The following is a 27416-nucleotide window of genomic DNA, read 5'->3' as shown; positions in this document are numbered from 1 at the left end:
AGTTATACCCCCCTGAATGAACCACTCACGTCTTAATGTACAAGTACTAATCAGTGTTGCCAACGGATCTTGGCCTAATGTCGCCGTTTTTCAAACATTTAGTAGCCTAATGTAGCCGAATTTCAGTTGCAGTAATTCTAATGAACTCGCATAAATTCTGCCCACATATTCCCCACAAATATTCTACATGAGCTTGATTCCCCCTTTTATTATTCGAAATCCATGGGGGGGGTTGTTAGATTTTTTCGTCGCCGATTCTCGTTCTGAGTAGCCTAAATGGCGATAAATCGCCTTCGTTGGCAACACTGAAGGGTAGTTGCCTACGGTCAGTATCTCTTTGGTGAAAGACCACCAATCAGAATTGGAGCGTATTCTCTTTCTCCTCTCACTCTCTTTCACTCCTTTCAGCTCAGCAACACTTCAATAGGAGATATCATAGTTTTCCACTGGCTCCAGGCAGTTAGGACTATTGGGCGGTATTTACATAAAAGTGAAATGCGGTTAATTTAAATTTACGTTACCTGCTGCTTTAATTTTGGCTACGGAAGTCTTTGATAGTAAGCGCATAACGTGTCGAGATATCCACCGTAGATTTCTGATGTTTGTACCCGTAGTGTGCCAATCATAAATAAACCAATCACGTGCCAATGAATCCACCACGGATTCGCTAGTAGTTCCCCTCACTTTCCCCAATTCACCGAACTTTTCACGATTTTATTATATTTTGTATCACAATCGCGTAGTATTTTTTTTGCTGGAAAGACATAATTAATCAAAATATTATTCTAGACTTTCTACACTAGACTAGATTCTCGTTTCATCAAGTGCACATTTATTCATTCTAGACTCTCGTTTCATCAAGTGCACATATATTCATTCTAGACTCTTGTTTCATTAGGTGCACATAATATTTATATTCATTATTTACAATTTTATTTTTGTGAAAAATGAAAAATATTTCCCACTATCAGAGAAAATACTATATTTATTTATAGTAAAGTCTCATAATTTATTTTTTATTGTGACGATCACTTATTTCGCTATGGAAAAATAATAATATACCCAGTAAAATGTTATTTATTTATTTTTATTATATATATATTTATATAAATTACAAACAATACAAAACAAAATGAACCTTTGTTTGTCCAACTGGGAAGGATTCCCGTTTCAGGACAGCCAAATTGTGTATTTAGTAAATAATATTCTTACAATGGAATGGCGATGCTATCAAAACAAATTTTGAGAACATTGTTGATTGCATTCGAAGTGACAGGATAGTTTCTTTATCCTTGAAAGAATCGCAAAGATGTAATTTATTACCAGGGTTAATTTGGATAACATGAGTAATTGCATTCAGAACAGATGAATGGTTTCTTTCGGGACATCACAAGTCTGAGATTCTTTCCAGGGCATTTTGGAGAACATTTACAATTGTATAGTTAGAATTTCAACATTTATAAATCAGTATAAGACATATGAATCCTATAGTACTATATTTTTAGAATTTCTTAGGTGATAGAAATTACACATTACTAGACCAGAATATATGCCGTATGACATATGGATTTCCAATTTAAAAATTTTGAATCTTTATTTATTAAATGGCTGGTCTTTATTATACAGTAATCGAAATAAAACCGCGCAAAAGATTCGCAAATTTAAATAATAACAACAATGAAGATCAAGTATTAGGAACAAAAATAACCATTTTTAAACTTGAAATAAAAACTGACTTTAGATCCTTATCTCTATTAAGTATAAAATAGCCTTTTGGGGGATAAAAAATAAAATTTAACATAATATTATCAACGCTATTATATATATTTTTTCTATCTAAGTACCTACTTAAAACGGTACTGAAAAAAAAAATTATTCGTAGTTATGCTTTACATCTTTTTTATCACATTAAAGAAAATAAAAACAATTCTTTGAATGCAAGTAACTATCCTGGGGAAAATAGGACAAATAAATTATACATTTTTTTAATATACTAGAGGACCCCGCAACGTTTCGTAATTGCTAATATTTTTTTCGAGTGTCTCTGATTTCTCCCACCATTCACTACTATATACTACAATGTAACTGTTTAAAAAAAACATTACATTGAATTTAATTCGTCTCTGTATCTCATTCCAGTGCAGATATATTGCGTTAAGTATTCCTCAGGCGTCCTCAACTTCTTCTACCATTCAAACCTTTATACACTCCTGGCACTAATAAGAACAAACTCTGAAATTTTTAGCGATATCGGTCGACTACTTTTCGAGTTTTGCAAGCACAAACATACGCAGGCTGAATTTTTAAATACTAAAATGAAAAAATTATCTGGCAAGACAAAACAATTTACAAAAACATAATTTTGCAAAAAACAAGTAAGTTGTTAAGAAAATAGTGTCAGCCAAAGTTGATAACCACCTCCAGAAGGTTCGTGCCTGTGGTAAGGCTAAACTGGTCAGTTTCAACATCTAAAAAACCCGAGCTTGCCTGATTTTGCAAAGGGGGAGTTCAATAACTGTCTGGTGCAATTTGAGGGAGGCACTCTCCCCATTAAATACTCCATTGAAATGCTTGTGGTAAATATATCAGACCGGCTCCAGTATCGGGGCCCCACAGAAACCAGAGTTACTTCCAAGAAACTGGGCGTCTTGTACAGGGCGCCCAGATTCTTCAATAGTGACCAGCTGCTAACTCTGGACAAATCTCCTACCTACGCCCAAAACGCCTAAAGTACCTACGCCCAAACATTGAATTTGGGATCCACCTCTGGGGAGCCCCACAATACTTCGAAAGTATATTTTATTTAGTTTAGAAATTTACATTGTATATCTAATATATTCTTTTCTAGGACTAATATAATATTATTTACTACTTACATAACTTCACAACATTGAGACATAATCCACGAAAAACTGGAAAAAATTAGCTTGTTACTTGTTGGTCAAAGTCTTTCGGGTATTTGCTGATTGATACACACTGTATGCTCTCCCGACTTTTCTTTCTCCGTCGACCCGCTATACATGTCCATACCATGTAGTCGTCCCTTTCTAATTATGATTATTACTATGTTACTCTTGCATATTATCACGTCAAATAAAATTATGTCAAAAATAAATTATATTCGAAACTTGGATAAATAATCTTCACGGTAGTTGTATGAAACGGCCACAGCACCGCCATCTTATTAATAAAAGCCGTGCTACAGAAAATGAACTGACAGTTAAAGAGACTTGTATTCGGACTTTTGCAGTTTAGCAGGGTTTGGTACTAATCTCGGCTACTAACCTGTACAAACTATACTACTATATATACCTATACTAATCCAGTGCGAAAGTCCAAAAATCGGTCTCTAACTGTCAGCTTATTTTCTACGCAGCGCGGGCCTGTACTTAAAATATGGCGGTGGCCACAGCGATTCCATGTTTTAAAATCGTCTGAAAAAAGTGATTGACGAAACTGACGGTGTAATATTTCCATAACTTAAAGCAATAAGGATTATGGATGGTGTGGAATAAAGTTTTGAGTTCAATACTAGGGTGTTTTAAGGTGGAAATAAAACTATTTAAAATAATTAGGCCTTTAGGTGATTTTGCACAAAAACGGCGCGATACAAATCAGCCAAATATTATTATTAATATACGTTGTTCTGAGAAAATGGGTATAACATTTGTCTCGTTAAAATCGTCTGAAAAAAAAATTATGAATGCTGAACTGCGACTGCTATCTCTAATGTACAGACATAATGTAGGTATGCTGAGTTTGTTTTATATGCATTTTATTGGAGCCTGCTCTAAGGCACTAGCATCATTGATCTCCTGTGTACCGGTGCACATGCGTGAAATTCAACTGGAACCAGCGCAAAACCCATTCACAGTAGACATTGGCTTTATGAGAATGTGTTATTTTTCGACTCGTATGAATGTGGAACGAACTAGCGAACGAACGAACGAACGAACTAGGCATTTGTTTTTCCTCCTTCTCCTGCCCAACTGTATCGCAACATAGTTTCACTGTCTTTACACTAGGCGCAGGGACAGAGACGCTCTTGTGAAGTATCTCATAAAAAAATATGAAAAAAAAGACAGCGCACAGCGGGCGATTGGTATTTCACCTCTAGCCCCCCTAGCCTAGCACGTTAAAATAATTCAAAGTCACAGGAGGTCGGCATTCTAAGGGAAAGTTGGAAATTATTAAAGTATTTAAATTTAAAAGTAATTTGCATTTGCATTTTTTTAGCCAAATAAAAATAACACTCTCCGAAGTTTTGGGTGTTTTAGTGGGCTAGAAAAATAATCTAGCTAGAATCTGAGATAGGTACTTTTTGTCGCTTTTGCCCATGGACCTTTTGCCTTGGCCTCCCCGTACAAACGTGCCATAAAATGGTTCGAAACCACAGATGCACAGATAGATAAACCATAGATATGCCATAGATTGAAAATGGATTGAAACAAAACAATTAAACGTCAGACGTCAGGTGGTTTAATTATGAGCAGAGCAATCTCGTAAAATATTATTGATAAAACAACCGAAAATTTGAATACAAAATATATTTTTTACAATTAAAATGGATGCAATAGAAAAAGACAACAATGATGGTAGCTTTCTCGGTAACTTCAATGGAGAATGTAAAGTTGGTAATCGGATAAACACAACTTTAGAGGTTAAGGTCCCTAGGAAAACATCGGAAATAAGAATGTCGTTGAATTGCAAAGAAATTTGTCGTTTCTGCTTGTTGGAAGATTCCAACATGTCACAGTTATCGACAATAGAAGAGATAGAAGGCCAATCAAGGACTATTAGTGAGATTCTGATGTCAATTTCGAATGTCCAGGTAGATTGTTTTTAATACAATTGTGCTAAATACCTAAGAGCCAGTGGAACTATGGCATCTCCAGTTGCCACTGGCTCTTGGCAAGACTATTGTGCAAAATTCACATTTAAAAAATAAATAATTATTTTACTCTTCCAAGATACTTGATTTCTAATTTTATTCCAGATAGCAGAGGATGACGGACTCTCTAATTTTATTTGTGCCGACTGTCTCAAGAGCGCCAGATTCGCAAACTGTTTCAAAGTCCAGTGTGAACAAGCGGAGATTGTTTTCAAGAAATTCTTCGGAATGGTAAACTTGTATTCATATTGATTTACCCTATACAAACTATTAGGTCTCCGTTTTTCTTGAATCGTGTTGCAAATTTATTATTCATAATATGAGGAAATTGAGTGACTCGTCATTCTGCATCGCAGTGTGGTCATCTCCACAAATGCTCTCCGCTGGCTGCGGTCCCTCACCATTCACCGCCAGTCCTCCGTCCTTTACACCCTACACCAATCCTCTTCTTCCGTACAGTCAATCCACCTCTTCCTCGGTCTGCCCCTGTCTGCACTAGCTTCACTTTATCATACTTTTTTGTGTCCTGTCATCTGGAATTATTTCTACTTGTCTCACCCATCGGTCTTTAGGTCCCACAGGAACTACAGCAGTAAAGTATAAAGTAGTATACTCTTTTTTTCTTTACAGATTGATGACAAAAAAATAATGGTTGAGCCAAAAGTTGAAAAAGAAAAAATTGAATTTATACTTTCTGATGTCGATGATGATATTACATTAGCGTATTACAACGATATGAAGCTGGATGAACTCCCAACATCTGCAAATAAAGGCGAAAACAGTATAGATTTTGAAAAAACTGGATGTCAATTCCAAGAAGAGAGTAAAATTCTTAGAGAAGAGAATGAAAATATAATTGGACTACAAAGTTTGGTCTCTGAAATGACACGTAATAAAATTTTTTTTACCTGGTACTATTTACTTATTTATTGTATTAACTAATTGACCATTTCACTGCAGGGGTAGGCGGAGAGGATGAACCGCCACAAGACCATATTGGCACATACTCCTTGTTTTATTCACATTCATACATACTCTTCTTTTATTCTGACTCTTGACATGACTTAACTCAAGTATTTGTTCCGGTAATAATTACCCTATATCCTCCTTGGGCTTCCCCGACTTCTACCATTCACTTTAGTATTGTAATAATAATATATTCTCATAACACTCCTTTCTCTGATGGTTCATCCACTTTACATATCCAAACCATCAAGTCTAGCATTCTTTCCGAATCTCCCCATTTGTAATACGGTCATACATTTACAAACTTACTACACGTACATACTTGTAATGCCACACGGCATTTCTACAGCATTCTGTCTACTTTCCTCCCTCTGCCAGTTCCATATCTCACTGCCGTACACCAGGGTTGGTTTCATCACTCCATTGTGGACTGCAAGCCTCTCTTCTATTAACAGCTTTTAATTATTAACTGTAATGTTATGTATGTACCATGCTCTGTAATTTCTACAAAAACTCCTATTTTACCAATTTAATAAGAACCAATGTATGAAATGTAAGTATTACAAAACAATTTTTTTTGTTCAGGTGGCGAGTGTGCAATATGTGGTAAGACCGTCCGAAACATGAAACAACACCTGAAGCGTCACACTGGTCGTCACTTCACCTGTGACATGTGCGGCAAATCGTACGCAAGCCACTACGATCTCAATAACCATCTCAAAACACACTCCAAAGAGAGGCCCTTCAAATGCAAGGTTTGCTTCAAAGGTTGGTTGAAATTACTTTAGCCATGTTTCGTGACCAGATCTTAATAGTCAGGTACTTCCCCACCTTTCTCTTACCCCTTCCTCAATTCCTTCAGTCTCACAACTGAAAGCTGTAGTTCCACTGGCTGCTTCGAACATTCGGGAACTGGTGGAATTCTTGTTCACTATTCGCATAAAAAAAGATTACTTACCTACACATATTTATGTATTTGTATTTCCAAAAACACTTTAAAAAAAAAATTTCTCCCTCAATTTTTACCTTTAATTTGTTGTGATTGATACGCCACTTATATGATGGCAGGTGTTACCTAAGTTCCTGAGTAAGATGTCCACTCCTTGCAGACATAATAATATGTAAAGTGTTTAAATTCACAGGTTTCTGCCATGTCTACAGGCTAAAGGAACACATGCTGGGCCATGCTAATAAGAGAGAATATATATGTGAACTTTGCGGAAAGAGGTAAGCTACCTTTTTCTTTAAATAACAATGTACAATAACCATTTAACAAAAAAAAAAAAATTTAAAATCCCAACTTACACTTATATAAGAAAATTTAACCAATACACATAAATACATGTATGTACCATTTAATCGTAACCACGTAAACACCTCAGCACAGGTTCTCCCAGTGAGGTGTTCACGAAACATATAACATTATCCACCACAGTGTCACCTACTCAAACCTACCTCACACCCAGCATAAAACATCATATTAACAACAGTTCTAAATTTATGTATTATATACAAAAAATGTAAATATTTGGTAGACACTGTAATGTATGTATAGAAATAAATAAATAAACTAGTAACATTGTGTTGTTGTTTTTGAGAATACCGGTATATCGACTATGGACCATCAAACGGCATTTCAGGATGTGAAGGGGTGTTAAATTCGCCGCCACATTGGTATCTGCAATATTCTACAATATAATTTATCCATTGTAAATTATATTATTTCAGCTTGAATTTGATTTCACCAAAGGTCTCATTAAAAACTCTATTTTATTTGTATCTATTAAAACAATATTCTCATAAAACAACCAATACCCTTCAACATACATATAGACATGATAACCAGAGGTATTTTAACTCAAATAAAATGTTACTCTGAAGTGTTTTCTAGCTGAAAAAAGAGAAAGAATCTTCTATCTAGTAAATGTAAAACTGTGTAATCGGTAACAAAGTTTTAGATAATGGATGACACCTGTTCATGAAATTGGAAACTATAAATCTGATATAAATTACATTAATGTGAGTAAGAATTGGTTTGAAACTTGACTGTTTTACTCTGACATTTTTAACAATCTTGTAAGTTATTTTTTGGAGAGGATGCTTCCATTAAAGTGTCATTGATCTTCATTTTTGTCAAGATCGGACATGCTTGAGTTTTTGAGAAGTTGAAGTTGACCAGCTGGTGTTCAACTTTTTTTCTCATCATTTAACCTTTATAACGCTGTGATTTTCAATGCAATCTCTTCCATAATGTAACACATTTTGAGAAAATGTATGGATCACAAATGCTACATTCGCAGAAAGGGATAGCCGCTGATGGATCACATATGATATAGCAATGTAGATCAGATTAAAGCCCATAAGTCGTTGAAAACTTGTAAATTGGAGGCTTCGAAATCTAATCAAAATGAGATGTGAGTAAATCAGTTTAAAACATGGCTGTTTTACAATGGACTTTTTTCTATTTCAGGTTTAACGTGTCCAAACGCCTGATAGTCCACATGCGCGTCCATTCGGGCTGCAAGCCCTATGCCTGCTCCGTGTGTCCGAAGGTCTACTCCAGCTCCGAGAAGCTGAAGATTCACATCCTTGGACACACGGGCGAGAAGAGGTTTGTGTGCGACTACTGCTCTAAGGCTTTTGTGTCCAAGGAGCTGCTGAAGACACATCTCAGGATCCACACGGGGGAGCGACCCTACTCGTGCGACGTGGCCGGCTGTGACAGGAGATTCTCCACGCAGCATGGGTTGCTGATGCATAAGCCGGTGCACAGTGATGAAAGGTGAACGCTTTATAGGGATTTGTAGTATAGACTTATACCATGTCGTATGAGGAATGTTTTTAATAATAACTTAATTATTCGGAAGTTGGTTTATTATACGTATATATGTATACATATACATATGTATTACATTTAACAATTAACCTGATCCATGTGGCTGTCGTACATGTGATCCGTGTGCGACAGCCAGTGTGAAGTTCAACTAAAACACAACACATGCATTATGACAAAATATGCTGCATAGTGGGATGGATTGTGTTGAAAAGGTCAGCATTGAAAAGGTTAAGATCAAGATATTGGTTAAACGATGCAGAGGCAAGTAAATGAGGTGAAGAGATTTGGCACATCTATGTTGAGTTGTATAAAGCATCTGGGACGTTTTCCGCTAGTGTATTGTAAGTTGTTAAATGTTTTTGTTTGTATGGCCAGTAGCTTGTGGCAACAACTTCATTTAACACGAACACCTCTCAACAAATCAGGTCAGAAATCACACACATAATAATAATAATAATAACATGGAATTTATATAGCGCAGTTTAGTGTCATTTCACTTCAAGTGCGCTTAACTACTCGTATAACAAACTTTAAAAAAATGGTAATTCAGTGTTAATAGTTCTTAAAATTATTCCTACAGTGTGCCTTACCCAATACAGATCTAATATTATAACACTAAATACACTGTTTATACAACATGTGACTGACATTCAGGTCTTGGCTTTCCAAATCACATATGTGAGCGTCAAACACAGTTAAACGATTAAGAACGGCAGAAAAGTTTTCTTATATCATAAAGGAAACCAGACAAACATTGAAATTTACAAACTCTTTGTCATTATTTGAAGACTTTACACGTGGCCAGAGAGTTAGTTTTGAGATATGCACTGTAAATATTTTTAATCCATTATCATTTCAGACAAACTCAATGCGTAGTTTGTGTACTGATAACTCGGTAATTAGAGGTCAAAATGGTACAAATTGGATTTCGAATAGGAAAATATTTTGTACATTATATATTTTTGAATGATTTAAATGATTTGATTCTAACTGCAGTTAGAAATCGAAATAGTGAAATTTCTTAGAATTTCAGAATGCATCAAAGGTATTTTTAAGTTGCTATATATTTCTTATTTTTGAAGTTGTCCTATAAAGAAATACCGTTTTAGAATGTAAAATTATATTTTAGTTCAAACATTTAGAAACGCATTCCTTTTCTGTAATGAATCAATAAGAAAGTTGAAATATTTTTTTGTCTTTCAACTCTCCATGAAAAAATCTCGCCATAATAAAATCATACTCTTGTATTGTTTTTTGGATATCCATGGAATTAAGTATAAATGTTTGAGAAAAAGTGAGAAGAATAACTATTTCTCTTTCTAACTATGAAAAATCACATTACATCTCCGCATTATAGAAAAAAGATAAAAAATACTCTTATAATTGATGGACGCCCTGGTCAGATCTGTCCTTCAGAGGTTATAATGGAATATGATGTTTGTGGCTAGTAATGTCCTTCCGTGGCTTGAGGGGTTAATGATTCAATAATTGACTTAATTAAGGGTCAACTTATGAATATGTAACTTAATGGCTCAACTTAACTTACTTACACATAAACATTTGGTAAATGATAGCCCAGAGGGTAAGACACTGACTAGTAACTGGACGTTAGTTCAACGAGTATGTACAATACTCACAGTAAGTAAGCAACTTATTCCCTTTTCAGCATTTATGCTTGTGAAAAGTTCTGCACTCAAGGTTTTATAAAACAAAACAAACAAAAAGAGTCTGCTTAAAACCAATTATTTGAAGTGCCTTCAAAGTGTTAATTTATATTATTATGTATTTCAAGGAACAGAGTTGAAATCGTGTTTGGGTCCCACCCAGGAATAGTGTGTTCAATTCCTCGGCTGGCTAAGTCCTCCATCACAACATAAGCAACATTCTCCGCTTACTGTGGTGGTGGTAGGAGATTTTCAAATATTCTCAGGTTATTCGTAACCCGGAGATGTTTGTCTTTCTTTTAAATTTTTTTTTAAAAAAGTGCTAAAATCTTACGGATATAACAGAAAAATGACAAAATGGATATGATAAAACAATAGGTTAGTTTAGGTTAGGTGACAAGAGTTCTAATAATAGAAGAATATGTATTAATGTAAAAAAACCGCTTCGGTTAGGTTTGTTGTTGTTTATGTGTTATTTTTCTTAGCCTCTTCAGCTTTCCTACAATATTGTATTTTGTTTTGTCATGGAACCATTTCAGACCATTCCCTTGTCTGACATGCGGTAAGAGATTTGCGCGGGCGTCAGACTGGCGCAAGCACGAGGCCATCCACCTCTCCTCCGAGGCCAGCAGGCTGCCGTGCCCTCAGCCGGGCTGCCAGCGCACCTACACCAACTCCTGCCGCCTCAAGGAGCACCTCACCTGGCACCTGGCAGACAAGAGAGCGCTGTGCACATCTTGTGGTGAGATATATTTTATCTTCTGATAGATTTTGACCTTCTAGTAATTTATTTTATCCTCACAATTTGTGATCTAACTAACATCACGCCGTTTCTATGCAAGGGTAGGCAGAATTTAAACTGCCACACAACTCCGTATCTTGGATATCTTGCACACACCCCTTGCTTCGTTCACATTCGTACTGTTATTCTGACTCTTGCCATCATTAGCATACAACAGGCGACCTACTTTCAGATTGTTTATTTCGCACTCTAACCCACATTTGTGATCTCCTGAAAATTTGTGTTGTCCTGTTAATTTTATTGTCCTTTGATGTTTTCCGCTCTGTTTGTATTGTATATCGGAGATCTTGTTGATTCTGTATATACAGGGTGTATCGGCAAGTACCCGACAAACTTTAACCAGCTATTCCTCAGCACATTTGGAGTAAAAAATGTTATCGGCGCTTTGCTGTCCGGTAACATTTTTTTTCCATTAAAAACAAAAAATAAATAAAAAATCCACACTCCGTCACTGTCATTTGCATTGTATCTCGTGTTCAGCAGCTGTTATTAGCAAGTGTGTCATAAAGTGTCCTCGCTCTTTCGTACACACTAAATAATAATAGTTAAAAATGAGACGAATGGTGCCGTGCCATTTCGTTGTGATTGTAAAAGCGCGCCAACGTAGGTACGTACGTACATTATTCAACAAAACTCGAACAAAATATTGCCAGACGGGTTTTCAAACTTTGACAAAGGATAAAACATTGGTGACATGTGGTGAAAATATGAATAATAAATTTTTTATTAAAAAAAAATGTTACCGGACAGCAAAGTGCCCATAACATTTTTTACTCCAAATGTGCAAAGGAATAGCTGGTTAAAGTTTGTCGGGTACGTGCCGATACACCCAGTATTCGCTTTTACGAGGATGACAGAACTATCCATGAGAAATATATATTTTTTATGTTTCCCCCTTCTAGGTTATACATTTACAGTTTAAGAATCTCCCTGAGAAGGTTCTCCCCGGAATTGGGTCAACCTTGTCCACTTCAACGTCTCAAAATCTCAAGCATGTCTAATAATAGTCAAAAGGCCGATCAATAACTGTCTAGTATACTTTCGTGGGAATCAATAACTGTCTAGTGTACTTTCTCTATAGAAGTGTGTATCGCAAGTACCGGGACTCCATCCAAGCCCTAGTAAATCTAGTTACTATAAAGCTATAGGTATCGGTACAATCTATTACAGGACTCATAGATTCTTCAATCTTTGGAATGGAGCCACTAAGTACTTGATTAACCTGGTTGACTGTGCAGAGGAAGGAGATTTATCTGATTAACAATCTTAACAGGTCAGCAAAAATCTTTCTAAAAAGATAATGATGTTGAGTTTTTTTGTTTTTTGGTTTTCAGGTAAGTCTTTCACAAGGAAATCAGATCTGACACGTCACGCACGCACCCACACCCAGGAGCGCCCTTTCAAGTGCGTGGAATGTGGCTTGGGATTCAACCAGCAGTTTGGGCTCACACAGCATCTTAGAAAGCACACAGGTAAGCAACTAAAAATGTACTTAAAATGCCATGCAAAACTTTATACTCATCTGTCAGTTCAATACAGTGAGTTATAACTCGAAAATCGAAATTGGAACTGAAATATTGTGACGTCATATGATTGCCTAACTATATACCATAAATAAACCACTCTCTAGATCGATATCATAAATCAATCTATAGATTGATAACTCGATCCTCTTTCCATACGATTGGTTTGGTCAAGTTTTAACGTTAGATCTGGCAAATTTTAAGACACCACGCTTCGGTGACGTCACACCACACCATCGACAAAGGATAGAGGAAATTTAAAAAAAGGCGCAACAATAGACAATATAATTCTGCTTCGGAACCTACCGAAAACCCAATTCAGTAGCCTAAATCATAAGTAAAATGTCACCCAAGACCACAAGGTCCCATCTGACATAGCGCTTTCCTAAGGAAGAAAATGAGCTTTAAAGTATCTTTCTTAACAGCTTATTTTCTCAGGACAGCGTTTTGTCAGAAGCTGAAAAACAAACTCGTAATTACGTCTACAATAATTTTATTTTTAAATATAAACATGAAATACAATAATATAAGCACAAAACACATTTAGAAGGTGAACCAAGAAGTACTGTATCAATATATAACTAGCTGTTGGAAATAATAGTTATATTCTTTCAACATCCAACGCTATTGAAAAAATAGTGTCAATAATGCAAACAACGATTCAACCTACTGTTTTAGCTGTATTGGCGTCTAATTACTTTATTATTTTACCGAAATGAGACCCACAAACTGATGGATATTGAGTTATGATTGGAAAATCAATGAATTCAAATTTTCCTAATATCTCCCGCCATTCCCGAAATCGATTCTCAGAGGTTATGGTTGGAAACTCGTATCGAATAGAGTCTCTGTCAGTATATCCTTTTAAACAACACGTTTTAAGAACTTTATCAGTAGGCATTGTTAGTTTCTCTAGTTGCTAGACTTTTTGTATGAAAAAAAATTGGTCCTAAAAAACCATAGACAAATACCATAAAAAACCATAGACCAATATATAGACAGTACAATTCTCATTCGGAGCCTACTTTAATCAATATAAATACAAGTATGAATTTTGAAATAGTTTCCAACTGTTGTCGGGACTAATCTCGCTCTTCTGCGGGTGCCCTTAGATTATGAAAAATTTCACAGAAAAGAGATTTTAGATTGTGTGTATTTTTAAAATTCATTATGCTGTTTTGTTTTCGTATATTTATTTAGATAATTATTTTCAGGAGAATGCCATTTTGTATGTGATCTTTGTGGTAAGGGCTTCAACCGAAAATGCTCTCTGGAGAAGCATAAGATGGTCCATTCCGGTATCAAAAACTACAAGTGCGGAGAGTGCGAAAAGAAATTCACAGATAGCTCTCAACTGTTGCGCCATAAAAGGTTAGTCTACAATTCCTGTTTTCCTGCTGCAACAAAATTTTTAATAGTTTTACAGGTAAGATGTATTGTTTTATCATTTGGTTAGGTCAGAGATTTCCAATTATGTAGTGGGTCAAATGTCGATAATTGGTGCATCACAGAAAGTTTCTGAATTTAATTGTTTTAACACGTTTTGTCATTGAAATTTTGGCCAATAAATGATGTTGAAAATTCTTAAGCCATAGTATTAGATTCCTGGTTTACGAATCCACTTCTCGACAACATGATATTTTTTCTTCAGCACATGCCTTATTCATAAATCTTACACAAAATGGGCACTAACCCTTACCACTCCATTATTTTTTGCCAGCCAACTCTAATTTAAATAATGGCAAAATATTTATTTATTGATAGGCAGTTACAAAAAAAATCGTTAAAAATTCATTCGTTATGATTTATTCTTCAAATAAAAAACAGTTTACAGAAAACATTATGGACTACTTATATTTTTGCATAGAATAGTACTTTTTAAAACATTCTCCAGGATGGAACCAGGTTTTCTGGAACAGGTCTCACAAAACCACACTGTTTCGCGTCTTCCCCCTGGAATCTTTCTGTTACTGCACACAGTACAGTCTTTAGAACCTTTGTACAGTTTTTCAATAAAGTGTTGCTTGTTTTCTAATCGCTCCTCTGCATCTAGCGTACTTAAGTGTCCCCTTTTTCTGGATTCCCGACCAACCCTTTTATCTCCTACTAATTGAGTAATAAGCTCCTTTCGTCACAATTTGATACATCAAATCTTCTATAAAAAATAATTGGAAGAATCCTAAAGCAGTGTTTGTTCTAAGATTGTCTGGAATTCTAATTCCGGAAGTCGTAGGAGAATATGGAAACTCGGGATCACAAAAGTTTCATTTCGTTCCAATTATTTGGCTCACTATGACTTTCGACATTTGTTGTACTGTCATCATTATAATTGTTATTTTCTGTACTGTTATTAACACTATCATCATCAAGATCTTCAAAATCACAAGCAACAGGCTCGTACTCACTGTCACTTTCATAAGATTCATCTTCCGAAAACATTTGGTATTCAGATGCCATATCACGCCAAGTTCCCGCCATTTTAGGTTATGTGAATTTGCAAAGGTTATTTTACAGTAAAATAAAAACGTAAAACAGTTAAAATCTTATGAAAACGTGAATTTAATTGTTTTTTTATCGAAGAAACAACGTCACGTGTCAAGTTTTGCGCACGAAAATACACCGCACGCGCACATCTTATCTTGTCGGCCGCCAGCCGACAACTGAGTTGTAGCGTACAAATAGTGATGTCGGCTGGTACCCGACAAATGAGTGGTAAGGGTTAAGATGTTTCTAGATATGGCTTTAGTTTTTTTAGTGACAAGATTTGAATATTTTTCGATCACCCTACTCTCTTAAATTCCTTGAAATCCATGAAACAGAATATTACCTCAAACAAACTTCTATTTCTTAAGGCGATGCACTACGTCATGTAATATTTCAAATTGAGTCGCTATCAATAACAACCCTTACGTAGATGGCGATAAGGTTTCAATTCCCGCTTAACATCATCCGCCTGTTTTGATTTATGCAAGAAAAAAACATGGCCAAAAAGTGCCTTTTATTTTATTTTGTGGATGTTCAGGCATAAATATTTAATTTTTTTCCAATCATTTTATAAATAATTTAATTTGCCACATTATACAATAAAATCATAACCAAAAATATGTTCGCAAGTAGGAGATTTTGAACTTTAAAGCAGTTTTCATAGGCCTATACATTATTTTTTCTGGGCTTATAAAAAGACTCATACAAAAAATACTTGATTATTTCAAAGGTCAAGATGTATTCTACTCGCAGTATTTAAATAAAGCATCTGAAAAATTTCTAGGCGACCAAATTTTCAAACCAAAAACACATGATTTTAAATTACTACGTATGGCATCGCCTTAAATAAATAATTTGTTTACCTGATTATACTTACTCCAATTAAATATTTGGCAAACATGATCATTAAAAGTTAGGTGGGTCGCTAAAGGTTGTAATTTTAAAAATGTGGGTCAAATTACTACGCAGCTTGTAGCTTAGACTACACTGTTTATTATTTAATCGTCAGACTTCCACATTTTGACAATTTATAATGCAACAAAGGAGCTTGTTTGATAACATCAAATTAATTATTCTGACAGGCGCTTACTTAATCTTTTTAGGCTAACTAATAAATTATGTTTGTGAAACACGTACTCTTATCGATATAAACATTAATTTCCTTGATACCCTACTTTAAGATAATTCTATATTTATTGTTCAAGTCATATGTGCAATTTTTGTCTGATACATATTTTGTAGGTACTTAATCAAAATTCAATGACTTGCATTTTGTATTTTGGGTTTGAGATATCTGTCCGTTCTACAGTAATTTACTTGCCTGATTATACATATTACCTATTTTCTGCTACATAATTGATTCCATCCGCTCAAGTTTTAACACTGAACATTATGGTGAACAATTCAACTCTTTATAAACCAATAGTAAATTTATCTTTTAACGATTTACATATATATAACGATTTACCAGATACAATAAAAAGTGAGAAAAATTATTTTAAATTTAAAAAAAAACTTTTGTTGTATTTTTACAGAGAAGATTGACTTACTTTTATCGATGATTTTCAAATATATTCTGTTGCTTATTTCTGTTGCTTATATTGTTGCTTATATTTTTGTTGATTTTTCGTTGATTTTTGTTGATATTCTGTTTCTATAATTATATGTAATTTTCTTATTGTACAATATTTTGTAGTATTTTACAGTATTTTTGAAAATATTATTTTTCCATTTTTGTAAATATACATATTATTATCTATTTATATAAGCACATAGACTAGCTCTTCAGTTTGACCCGAGAATATTTCTCTACAAATTGGGTAAACAAAAAAAAGTGATGTCTGATATGAAATGTAATATATTTTTATCTCTTGTGAATATTTACTTTTTTCTAAATAAATAATAAAAAAAATATAAAAATCTTATTGGCAGTTGAATGGATGTTTCAATAGCTCATGAGGGAATTGAAGTTATGAGATCAAAATAGTTTTCGTTTAGAAATTTTTAAATGGAAAATTGTGTGCAAATTGCATGATGCCAGAATCACCATTTGAGAGTTTTTGCAGTTTCAGTCAGATTTCTGCTTAAACATTTGACTAATCTTCATTTTGAAAAATGTAAACTGTAAAGCTGAAGCAGATGAACACAGATATATATAAATATGGATAATTATGTCATCGTTTGATACGATTTAAGAAAACATGAATAATAATAATAATCAATCTTGCTTCAAAGGTTGAACACTATTTTATCACCAATGCACCTACGTTTGTCTCGGTTTTTTGGTGATTAGTTCAGGGTTGTAAAAAAATGTTTTATGATTTGAACTTTAACCTAAAAAAAGAATTATCAACATATGTATCATTATCAACACTGGAAAAAGAAGTTGGTGACGTCACAGGAAAACATTAACATGAAACGAACAAGTGATCAGAATATGACTTCAAAGTCTGAATGATAGATGAGTATGTATGAATGTGGATGAATAAAAGAGTATGTATTAACTCTTTGCACGCGGCCGTATCAACTGTTGTTACGGCAAAAAGTCTATACTCACACGCGGCTGTATCAACAGTTGATACGGCAACTTTGACGGCCGATATTCCTGCTCTCTTTCGTCATAAATGTATTTCTTGCTCACTTGGACATTTGTAGAACTATCACGATGCTGACATCTACAAGAATTTCTCAAAAATAAAATTTTATTTCATAAAAAAAGATCGATAACCAAGTGCGCCTCTTCGCGCCTTTTAGTCCTTAAGTTTACATTTTTGTCAACGGATGGCGTTAGTACTAGTTTTTCATTCACAACTTTTCATAACTAAGAATGATAAGTGATCATGGTGTCCCACTTGTGTCTATAAACACAGTGGCCTAAGTACACACACACCGAGAGTGGTTTATTTATGACGCCGAGTGAATGGCGGGACCACATTCAAAAGATACGGTACGTCTTTGTATGAAATTTTATGTTTTTGTTTTTATAAACATCTAAGAGTGTTGACACACGAGGATTTGTTTTCATATTTTTTTTTTAAACGTCAAAAACATATCCTCCTACTATAAATTCAAACATACGAAAAAAAATATTTTTGAATCGACCCATAATACAAGATATTCCAACAAATCGAATTATACTATTCCCCCAATAAAAACCTCAATGGCACAAAGACAATTTAACTTTCTTGCTCCAAAAATATTCAATAATTTAACGTTAGAAATAAAATCAATAGCCAAATACGACAGTTTCAGGAAAGCGCTCGGGGATTTTTTGATGTGTGATTGTTATAGTGTTAGTAGCCTATTCCAAGTACTCAGATAGAGGTGTATATATTGTTTATATGCGTGAGGATGCGTCATATGGGTGTATGTATACATGTGCTGTTATATGTATATAGGTATGTCTGCTGCTATATACACATGTGTGCTTGCATGCACACATATTAAAAATTATATATATAATTATGTACATTTTTACAATCTAATGCTAATTTACTTCTTTCTCCTTTCTAATTTCTATCTTCTACTTTTTATTACAATTTTTCAAAAATTTTAGCTTCATCTATAGTTACTAATTTCATATGTTTACACTAGATTTCATATTTCATACAAATTAATTACACTCAATTGGTCACCAAGAAACAGGCAGCCGCCTAGTATGGTGATTCATTATATCTACTTTATGTAAATTTCATAATAATGTAACATGTATTAAATAAATAAAAAATAAATAAATAATGTGGAGAATAATCTGTTCTGTCTATATAGTCCAATAAATCATGCCAGAATGCTATAATTTGACATTTAATTGCATGCATAGGTATTTGAAAATATGTACCGCGTACGGGTATAGATAAAACGGAGCATATTAACGCGTTCAAAAGGTTAATGCGGATGATTAATGGAGTATGTATGAATGTGGGTAAATAAAGGAATATGCACGAATGTAGATGAAGAGATTAGGCTGTATGAATGTGGATGAATAAATGATTATGTATGAATGTGAATTAATAAAGGAGTATGTATGAATGTGGATGAATAAAGGAGTATGTATGAATGTCGATGAATAAAGGAGTAGGCATGAATGTCCAGAGATATAAAAATGTATGCATGAATGTGGATGAATAAAGGCTTATGTACGAATGTGGTTGAATAAATAATAATAAATGGTAGTTAGTTTCATAATGATAACCCTCCATACTTTGGACCACTAACTAACTAACTAACTAACCATCAAGCCGTTTCTCCGCAGGGGTAGGTAGAGAGGACGGACCGCCAAACAACTCGGTCTTGGCACACACTCCTTGCCTCATTCACATTCATACATCGTCTCATACATACTCTTCTATTATTCTGACTCTTGACATGGCCCGACTCGAGTATCTGATTCACTTGATCGTGCCATGTCTTCCTCGGGCGTCCCCGACTTCTGGCACAATTCTCATTCGCATCATATATTTTCCTTACTCTCCTTTCTTCGCTCATTCGCTCTACATGCCCAAACCATCTAAGCGTCCCTTTCTTAATCTTACTCATTACGCTTACATCAGCCTTGCACTCTTTGCGGATCTCCACATTCCTCACACGATAATACATGGTTTTACCACACATACAATACTTTCAAACATTTTCGGGGTGGTAGACAGTATGCAAATTGGTCTATAATTTAAAACACAATTTTTATCACCTGATTTAAATACAGGTGTCAAGTGATTAAGTTTCCAAGGATCAGGATATATTCCAGTTTGAAGTGACAGATTGAATATGTGTTGAAGTGGAGCTGCTATAAACTGAGCGCATTCCTTTATGAATACCGGTGGAATTTTGTCAGAACCTGACCCCTTCTTACAATCTAGAGATCTGATCTTGTATTAACATCATCCAGAGATATGTGGCATGTTGATATGTCAGTTACATTGGTGTATTTAAATTCAGGTATAGTTACATTATCATTTTTCTGTTCATAAACACTTGAGAAATGATCAGCAAAGAGGTCAACTATTTCTTGATCACTGTCAGCATGTTTTCGCCCTGAATACATTGTTCTAGGACAGCCGTTGTTGTCTTTAAGAGAATTCACATAATTCCAAAAATACCTACGTACTTATTAGAAATTAATTTGTGTAATCTAAGGACGGGTTGTTTCGGAGAATTTGAACAATTCATCAAATTTCAACGTTCATTTACGGGTTCTGTGAAAGTCCTATTCAAATTCTGTTATTATATCATTATAGGCTAGTTGCTTGACAGAACTGAAATAAAAACCGAACTTAAAAATATCTTTCACAGAACTTGAAAATTAACTTTGAAATTTGAAGAATTGTTCAAGTTCTCCGAAACAACCCGTCCTAAGTGACTGAGACTAAACACTCTCAAACACAATTATACTATAACTTTCCACAGCACAATACAGGGTATCCGGGGGTTAAGTGCACACACTTCGGAATGTGATTCTACAAGATGGTAGAAGCAAAAAAGACAAATTCCATTACAAATTACATTTTTTAAATCTTCTATCTATCTTTTCTACCTTAAAATGTTGGAATTTTGAAAAAAAAACTCACCTTTTTTACTTATATTATCATATTATAGAATCACCTACTTGGACACCTTATATACTACAAATAAAAAAACTTAATTTGAAATTATCTGATTCTGGAATTTTTTTTCCTTTATCTAATTATTTTTTATCTTTCGGCTAACTTTCTGATTCTCAAATTGTCGTACATACACAATTTAATCAATTCGTCATTTGAATAAATGATAAATAATTGTGAATGGATATGTCAAAATAATTCAATAGGCTGAAACGTTTGAAAAAAATCTTTTGTCTAATTTTTTAGTTCATAATCTCTTTTGCGAAAACTTTTCAAATGATATCAAATCTGAAATCATTTGATGAGATATAAATGCAGGCGTCACTCAATGTGTTTAAGATATTTATTATCCGTTCTAAATAAATATGACATTATCTTTTGAGATAAAGTAGGCATTATGCATTGTGAAAATTATTTTCTGCTACATATTAAAAGAGAGAGTACGAAAACAGTGTGCAATATAGTTGTGAATGAGGAATTCTTGGAGCATGTGGATGAGTTTGTATTTAGGAAGTATGTTTACGAGAGATGGGAAGGCTGACAGAGATATTGAAAGAAGGGTAAATGCAGGCAACTCCATTGATGGAGGACTGAACGCAGCTGGCGCTAACAAAAAATTGTCCAAAGAAGCGATGTTAGCCATCCACAATGGAGTGCTTGTACCTACCCTGATGTATGGAAGTGAGGCATGGAACTGGCAAAGAAAGGATGAAAGTAGACTGAATGCTGTTGAAATGAGATCCCTGAAGAGTATGTGTCATAAAACCATGTATGATCCTGTGAGGAATTTGTAGATCCGCAAAGAGTGCAAGGCTGATGTAAGCGTAATGAGTAAGATTAAAAAAGGGTCACTTAGATGATTTGGGCATGTAAAGCGAATGAGCGAAGAAAGAAGTGTAAGGAGAATATATTACGCAAATGCGAATGGTAGCAGAAGTCGGGGACACCCGAGGAAGACATGGCACGATCAAGTGAATCAGAATAATACAAGAGTATGTGCCAAGACCGAGTTGTTTTGCGGTCCATCCTCTTTGCCTACCCCTGCGGAGAAACGGCGTGATGGTTAGTTAGTTAGTTTATTGAAAATCACCTGATCTATTTGGGGTTATCAGAATATAAGCTACGCTATTTATGATTTGGAAAGTAATTTCATACATTATGCATTCATTATGCTTATATTTATCAGATGTTGCACAAAGATAGACAGTTATAGGCAAATATAAAGAGGACATGTTTGAATTGTTTGTATACACCGATAGTATCGAAATAAACTATATAGTTTAGAACACTCTACAAAATGTATTCTAAATAAATTTATTCAGAATAAATTCATTCTAGGCTTTCAATAAATTCATTCCATATAAGTTTATTCAGTTTTTTTTTGTTTTTTTTTAATGAGTTTTATTAATCACAATGTACATTTGTTACTTATAAATTTTATTAATTAGCGACCGGTTTCGACACGTTCGTGTCATTAACTAGCTATTTTAAAACTAAATTTTTAAGTGCAGAAATATGGGGTTTTATTTAGTTTGATTCTTTGATAGGAGGGGATTTGAGGGACAGTAAATTAGTGTCCTTTGACGTTGTTAATCTCTTCCCAAGCATTCCCACTAATTAATGTAAAAACCTAATTGTAAACATTTTAAATAATTCCCATTTAGATCGAACCATTGTGAAGAAAATGTCCACTTTCTTAGAAATTTGTACCAATCAAAACTATTTCACCTTTAATGATAAATTATATAAACAGCATAATGGTCTCCCAATAGGAAATCCCGCTTCTCCTTTGTTTGCTGAAATATTTATGGATTCCTTTGAAAACAAACTTTTCGAATGTGGACTCTCCCTTTTAGCTAATTTATTTGTTTGGTATAGATATGTTGATGACATTTTTGTTATTTGGACAGGTAGCAACAGACAATTAGACAATTTTCTCACTTTTATTAATAACATTCACCAAAATATAAAATTTACGCTGGAACATAACGATAATAACAATTTAAATTTTTTATACTTAAAAATCAGTTTAGATAATAATAAGTGTGTTTTTAACATCTATAGAAAACCTACACACACTGACTGTGTTATACCTTCTACTTCACTTCATCCTTTGTCCCATAAACTCGCCTCCTTCAACTCAATGATACATCGAGCCATTAATGTCCCTTTGAATATTGAATTTTCAATAATGAAATTAACATTATAAAACAGATAGCTCTAAACAACAGATACAAACCTAACATAATTAACCGTTTAGTTAATAAGAAACAAACCAAAATATTTTCTAAAAAGTACATTTATAGTGGAGATAATAACAATCAATCTAGTAAAAATCTAATATATAAAAAACTTCTTTATACAGGCGACTTATCCTTAAAAATATCCCGCGTGTTACCAATTAATATTTCGACAGCTTTTTACACTAACTCTAAAATAAAAAACTTAATTAATAACAAGGATGTTTCAAATAAATTAGATAAAAATGGGATATACACTTTAGAGTGTAATGATTGTAACTCACAGTATGTAGGTATGACTACTAGAAATTTCAAAACCAGAATTAGGGAACACGAACTATGTTTAAAAAATAATAATTTCTCCGAGTTCGCTAATCATTTGATAGAGACAAGCCATAGCTTCAACCGGGATAAAACTAAGTTTAAACATTCTAACATTAATAAATATTTTAATTTGTGCGCATTAGAAACATTAGAAATCAACAAAAAAATTAATTCAAACATTAATATAGTTAATAAAATAATCGCACCTTGCAAATCACCTCTATTGACAATGTTCCCCGTTATGTTGACTCCTCCCTCCGTTTCCTTCTCAACCCCCTCCCCCTCCCTCAAATCCCCTACCACCAAAGAATCAAACTAAATAAAACCCCATATTTCTGCACTTAAAAATTTAGTTTTAAAATAGCTAGTTAATGACACGAACGTGTCGAAACCGGTCGCTAATTAATAAAATTTATAAGTAACAAATGTACATTGTGATTAATAAAACTCATTAAAAAAAAAACAAAAAATGTCTAGAAATTGTTACATAGTGAATGCCAAAGAAATACAAAAAAAAGTTTATTCAGAATAAATTCATTCTACTCTTTCAATAAATTCATTCCAAATAAATTTATTCAGAATAAATTCATTCTAGGCTTTCAATAAATTCATTCCAAAGTGAAATTCAAAAGTCGAAAGGGGCAACGCTTGAGACCCTAGAACAGAGGTTCCCAAACTTTATTGCCCCGTAGACCACTTGCCAAATATATTTTTTTCCGTAGACCCCCTGCCTGCCGAATATTGAATTTTCCTAAAACTATTACCGTCCCATGTGATAATCATTTATTTTTTAAGTAAAAATATTCCCTTCCCTTGCCTGCCCAACAACCGGGTGGCGGTATAGTTGCTCTGTCTTTACATTGTGCAGTCAGGGGCGCCCTTGTGAGGTATTACACCAAATGAAAATGAAGCAGGATAAGCAACGGGAATTTATTTCTGTAGCTAGCCCTACAGAACTGCCCCTTAAGTTCTTTGTCAGTGCTTATTCCGGTCAGTTCTTCTTGTCACCTGATATCTGATTCTTCAACGTTGCATTTCCATAGTCCAAATGTCCTCAAACTTAGTTTTGAAGTCTGTGTGAAGTGCATTTAAATGTTGAACGTCATTACATATTACCCTGGACGTTTTTCAAAAACAAGTTGGGGAACTAGGAAAATTCGCGGCTTCCAATGTGCAATGTTTTGCTTGAATATATTAATTCTGACGAGAAAAGGAACGTAGACTCTATTTATATACCTCAATTAACAACTTTACGAAATATAAAAATACAAATATCAAATAAAGTAATATCAAAAGATTAAAACATCTGTAACGGATCATTTTGCATGTATATTTAAATATGACTACAAACATCAAAACCTCTCATTACCAACCACAACGGCCGTTAATAATACTGATAAATACAACTATAGTATTAATATAAATTCTCTCACTAAAATATTAAGTAACGAAAAAGAATGGCAAGAAATATATCAATGTAACGATGTAGAAGAATGCTGCAAAATATTTGATAAAAAACTGAGTTTTCACATAAATGCTTGTAGAAATATTAAATCTAACAAAACATCTTCAAAACTAAAGCCAATCAAACCATGGATAACTCACGGATTAATCATCTCAATTAGACACAAAGAAACACTCTACAAACAATATACAAAACAACCGGAAAATATAACATTACAAAAACATTTCAAAGCTTATAAACAAAAACTTACATATCTAATAAAAAACACAAAGGATGACTACTACAAACAAAAACTTGAATTATCTGGAAATGACAGTAAAAGGATTTGGTCCATCATAAATGAAATTGTCGATAAAAAACATTTAAAAAATAAAACAATCAACAATGTAAATCATAATGATTCAAAAATCTGCTGTAAAGATAAACCTCTAGAAGCCGCAAATGTATTTAACAATTTTTTTGCTAATGTAGGAAAAAACCTCGCTAAAAAAATCCAACAAGGCCTTACCCCAAATGACCCAAATACTACAGTAAATAATGAGCATAAATTTGAATTATTTCAACCAACAACACCAGAAGAAATTGAACAAATTATTACAGGTATGAAAGGAGGTTCTGCCCCTGGTTTTGATGGGGTCACAATACAAACACTGAAATGTATAAAATCACAAGTATCAAAACCATTAACTCATATAATCAATACAAGTTTTCAAAGCGGAGTTTTTCCATCCATGTACAAACAATCTGTAATTATACCAATATTTAAAACCGGCAATCCGGAAGAACCAACCAATTACCGCCCTATTTCTTTACTATCAAACATTGCAAAAATATTTGAAAAAATTGCCAAAAAAAGAATAACTCAGTTCATAAAGATTAATAATATAATTCACGAAAATCAGTTTGGATTCATGGAAAACAAAAGCACAAAAGACGCCATTGCTAAATTATCTAGTACCATACAAGACGCTTTAGACAAATCATTAAAATGTGTTGGTATTTTTGTTGATCTCCAAAAAGCCTTCGACAGCATATCTCATGTCAAACTAATACAAAAATTAAAGATCGTAGGTTTTAATGACACAGCATTAAGTTGGCTAAAAAGTTATCTTCACCAAAGAACACAAGTTGTAAAAATTAATCACGCATCTAGTCTACCACTCACAAGTGATTTTGGGATACCACAAGGTACTGTTTTGGGTCCTTTACTTTTTATCATGTACGTAAACGATATTTTCAAACAAAACCTCAGTGGAACAGTTATATCTTACACAGATGATACAATTATCATAATTAAGGGTAATGACTGGAAAATTGTAAATGAAAATGCAAATAATGACATCCAAATCCTAAAAAACTGGTTCGATACAAATCTACTTACAATTAACGCAAAAAAAACAGTTTATATACCATTCACAATAAATAAATTCAAAACTAACCCCAACATTCATATAATAATACACAACAAAAAATGTAACAAAGATGTTTGTAATGAATCATGTACCATACTAAACCAAACAACTGAAATAAAATACCTCGGTGTAATTGTAGACCAACATATGAAATGGAACAGACACATATGTGAACTTGTTAAACGCATTAGAAAATGTATCTATATATTCATTAGATTAAGAAATGTTCTCAAGATAAACAACCTGAAAAAAGTCTATTACGCACTAGTCCAATCATTACTTCAGTATGGAATCATTGGGTGGGGAGGTGCATATGAAAAATTTTTAAGCTCTGTTAAAGTGGTACAAAAACTAATTATCAAAGTAATTTTGAAAAAAAAACCAACTTTCTCTTCAGCATCATTGTTCAAAATTTTCGAAGTACCAAAAATTGAAGACCTCTATAAAAAAGATGCAATATTACAAATATATAAAGAAACTGTAGTAAAAAAACTTAAATTTAACTCATCCTTAAGGCATAATTTTAACATCCAAATTCCTCTATTTTCAACACAACAAATGCACAATAACTACATTTACAAAGGCATAATATATTTTAATAGTCTTCCCGAAGAAGTGAAAAAAATACCAGATTTTATTTTATTCAAAAAGAAGGTCAAATTTATCTTTAAAAAAAATTAATATCACCTATCAAATGTTATAACTTCAATTCATGTTTCAACCAAAATTAACGTCACAATCCTCTTTTAAGTTTATATTTATTGTACTGTAATAATGTTAATTACTGATATAAACATGAAATAATTGTCAAATAACTCCTACGCCAAGCTCAAGAGCTAGCACTCTTCATTGGAGTAGAAATTCAACAACATATATTTTTTACACTATTACTTATTTTTAACTTATTTTATGTACAATGTAACAATGTTATAAGTTAAACAATAAAAAAAAATAAAAAAATAAAAAAAATTTCTCAGTCTATTATATTTGTGTTAGGTCTATTGTGTCATTTACGGAACTCCTAAATGTTGACTTGAGGTAAATGGGAGTCCGCTCGTATGTACCCCCATTTGAATCTCGTGGACCCCCAAATTTTTTTCTAGCTGACATTTATTTATTTATTTATATTTTAAATGCATATTTACAGAATAAAAAAATCCAATAACAAAGATACATTATACAAATACACAATCATAATTGCCTAATTAGCGA

The 27416-nt window shown here is 33.6% G+C and overlaps 1 protein-coding gene across 1 annotated transcript in view; it reads left to right on the top strand.

The window, feature by feature from the left end:
- Window positions 1-4472: 4472 nt before the first annotated feature.
- Window positions 4473-27416, top strand: part of LOC149419263 (uncharacterized) — a 60639-nt gene continuing 37695 nt past the window's right edge. The window contains exons 1-9 of the mRNA XM_089637759.1: window positions 4473-4831; window positions 4997-5122; window positions 5522-5780; window positions 6443-6625; window positions 7000-7084; window positions 8328-8639; window positions 10897-11099; window positions 12494-12631; window positions 13897-14053. Coding sequence (XP_089493885.1) covers window positions 4565-4831; window positions 4997-5122; window positions 5522-5780; window positions 6443-6625; window positions 7000-7084; window positions 8328-8639; window positions 10897-11099; window positions 12494-12631; window positions 13897-14053 — 1730 coding nt within the window. The 5' untranslated portion in view covers window positions 4473-4564. The remainder of the gene's footprint in view (window positions 4832-4996; window positions 5123-5521; window positions 5781-6442; window positions 6626-6999; window positions 7085-8327; window positions 8640-10896; window positions 11100-12493; window positions 12632-13896; window positions 14054-27416) is intronic.

The sequence above is a fragment of the Hesperophylax consimilis genome, chromosome 12 (assembly GCF_061612785.1).
Source record: "Hesperophylax consimilis isolate HC1 chromosome 12, BYU_Hcon_1.0, whole genome shotgun sequence".
Classification (NCBI taxonomy): Eukaryota; Metazoa; Arthropoda; class Insecta; order Trichoptera; family Limnephilidae; genus Hesperophylax; species Hesperophylax consimilis.
The sequence above is the reverse complement of the archived record's forward strand: the minus strand, read 5'-3'. Positions and strand labels throughout refer to the sequence as shown.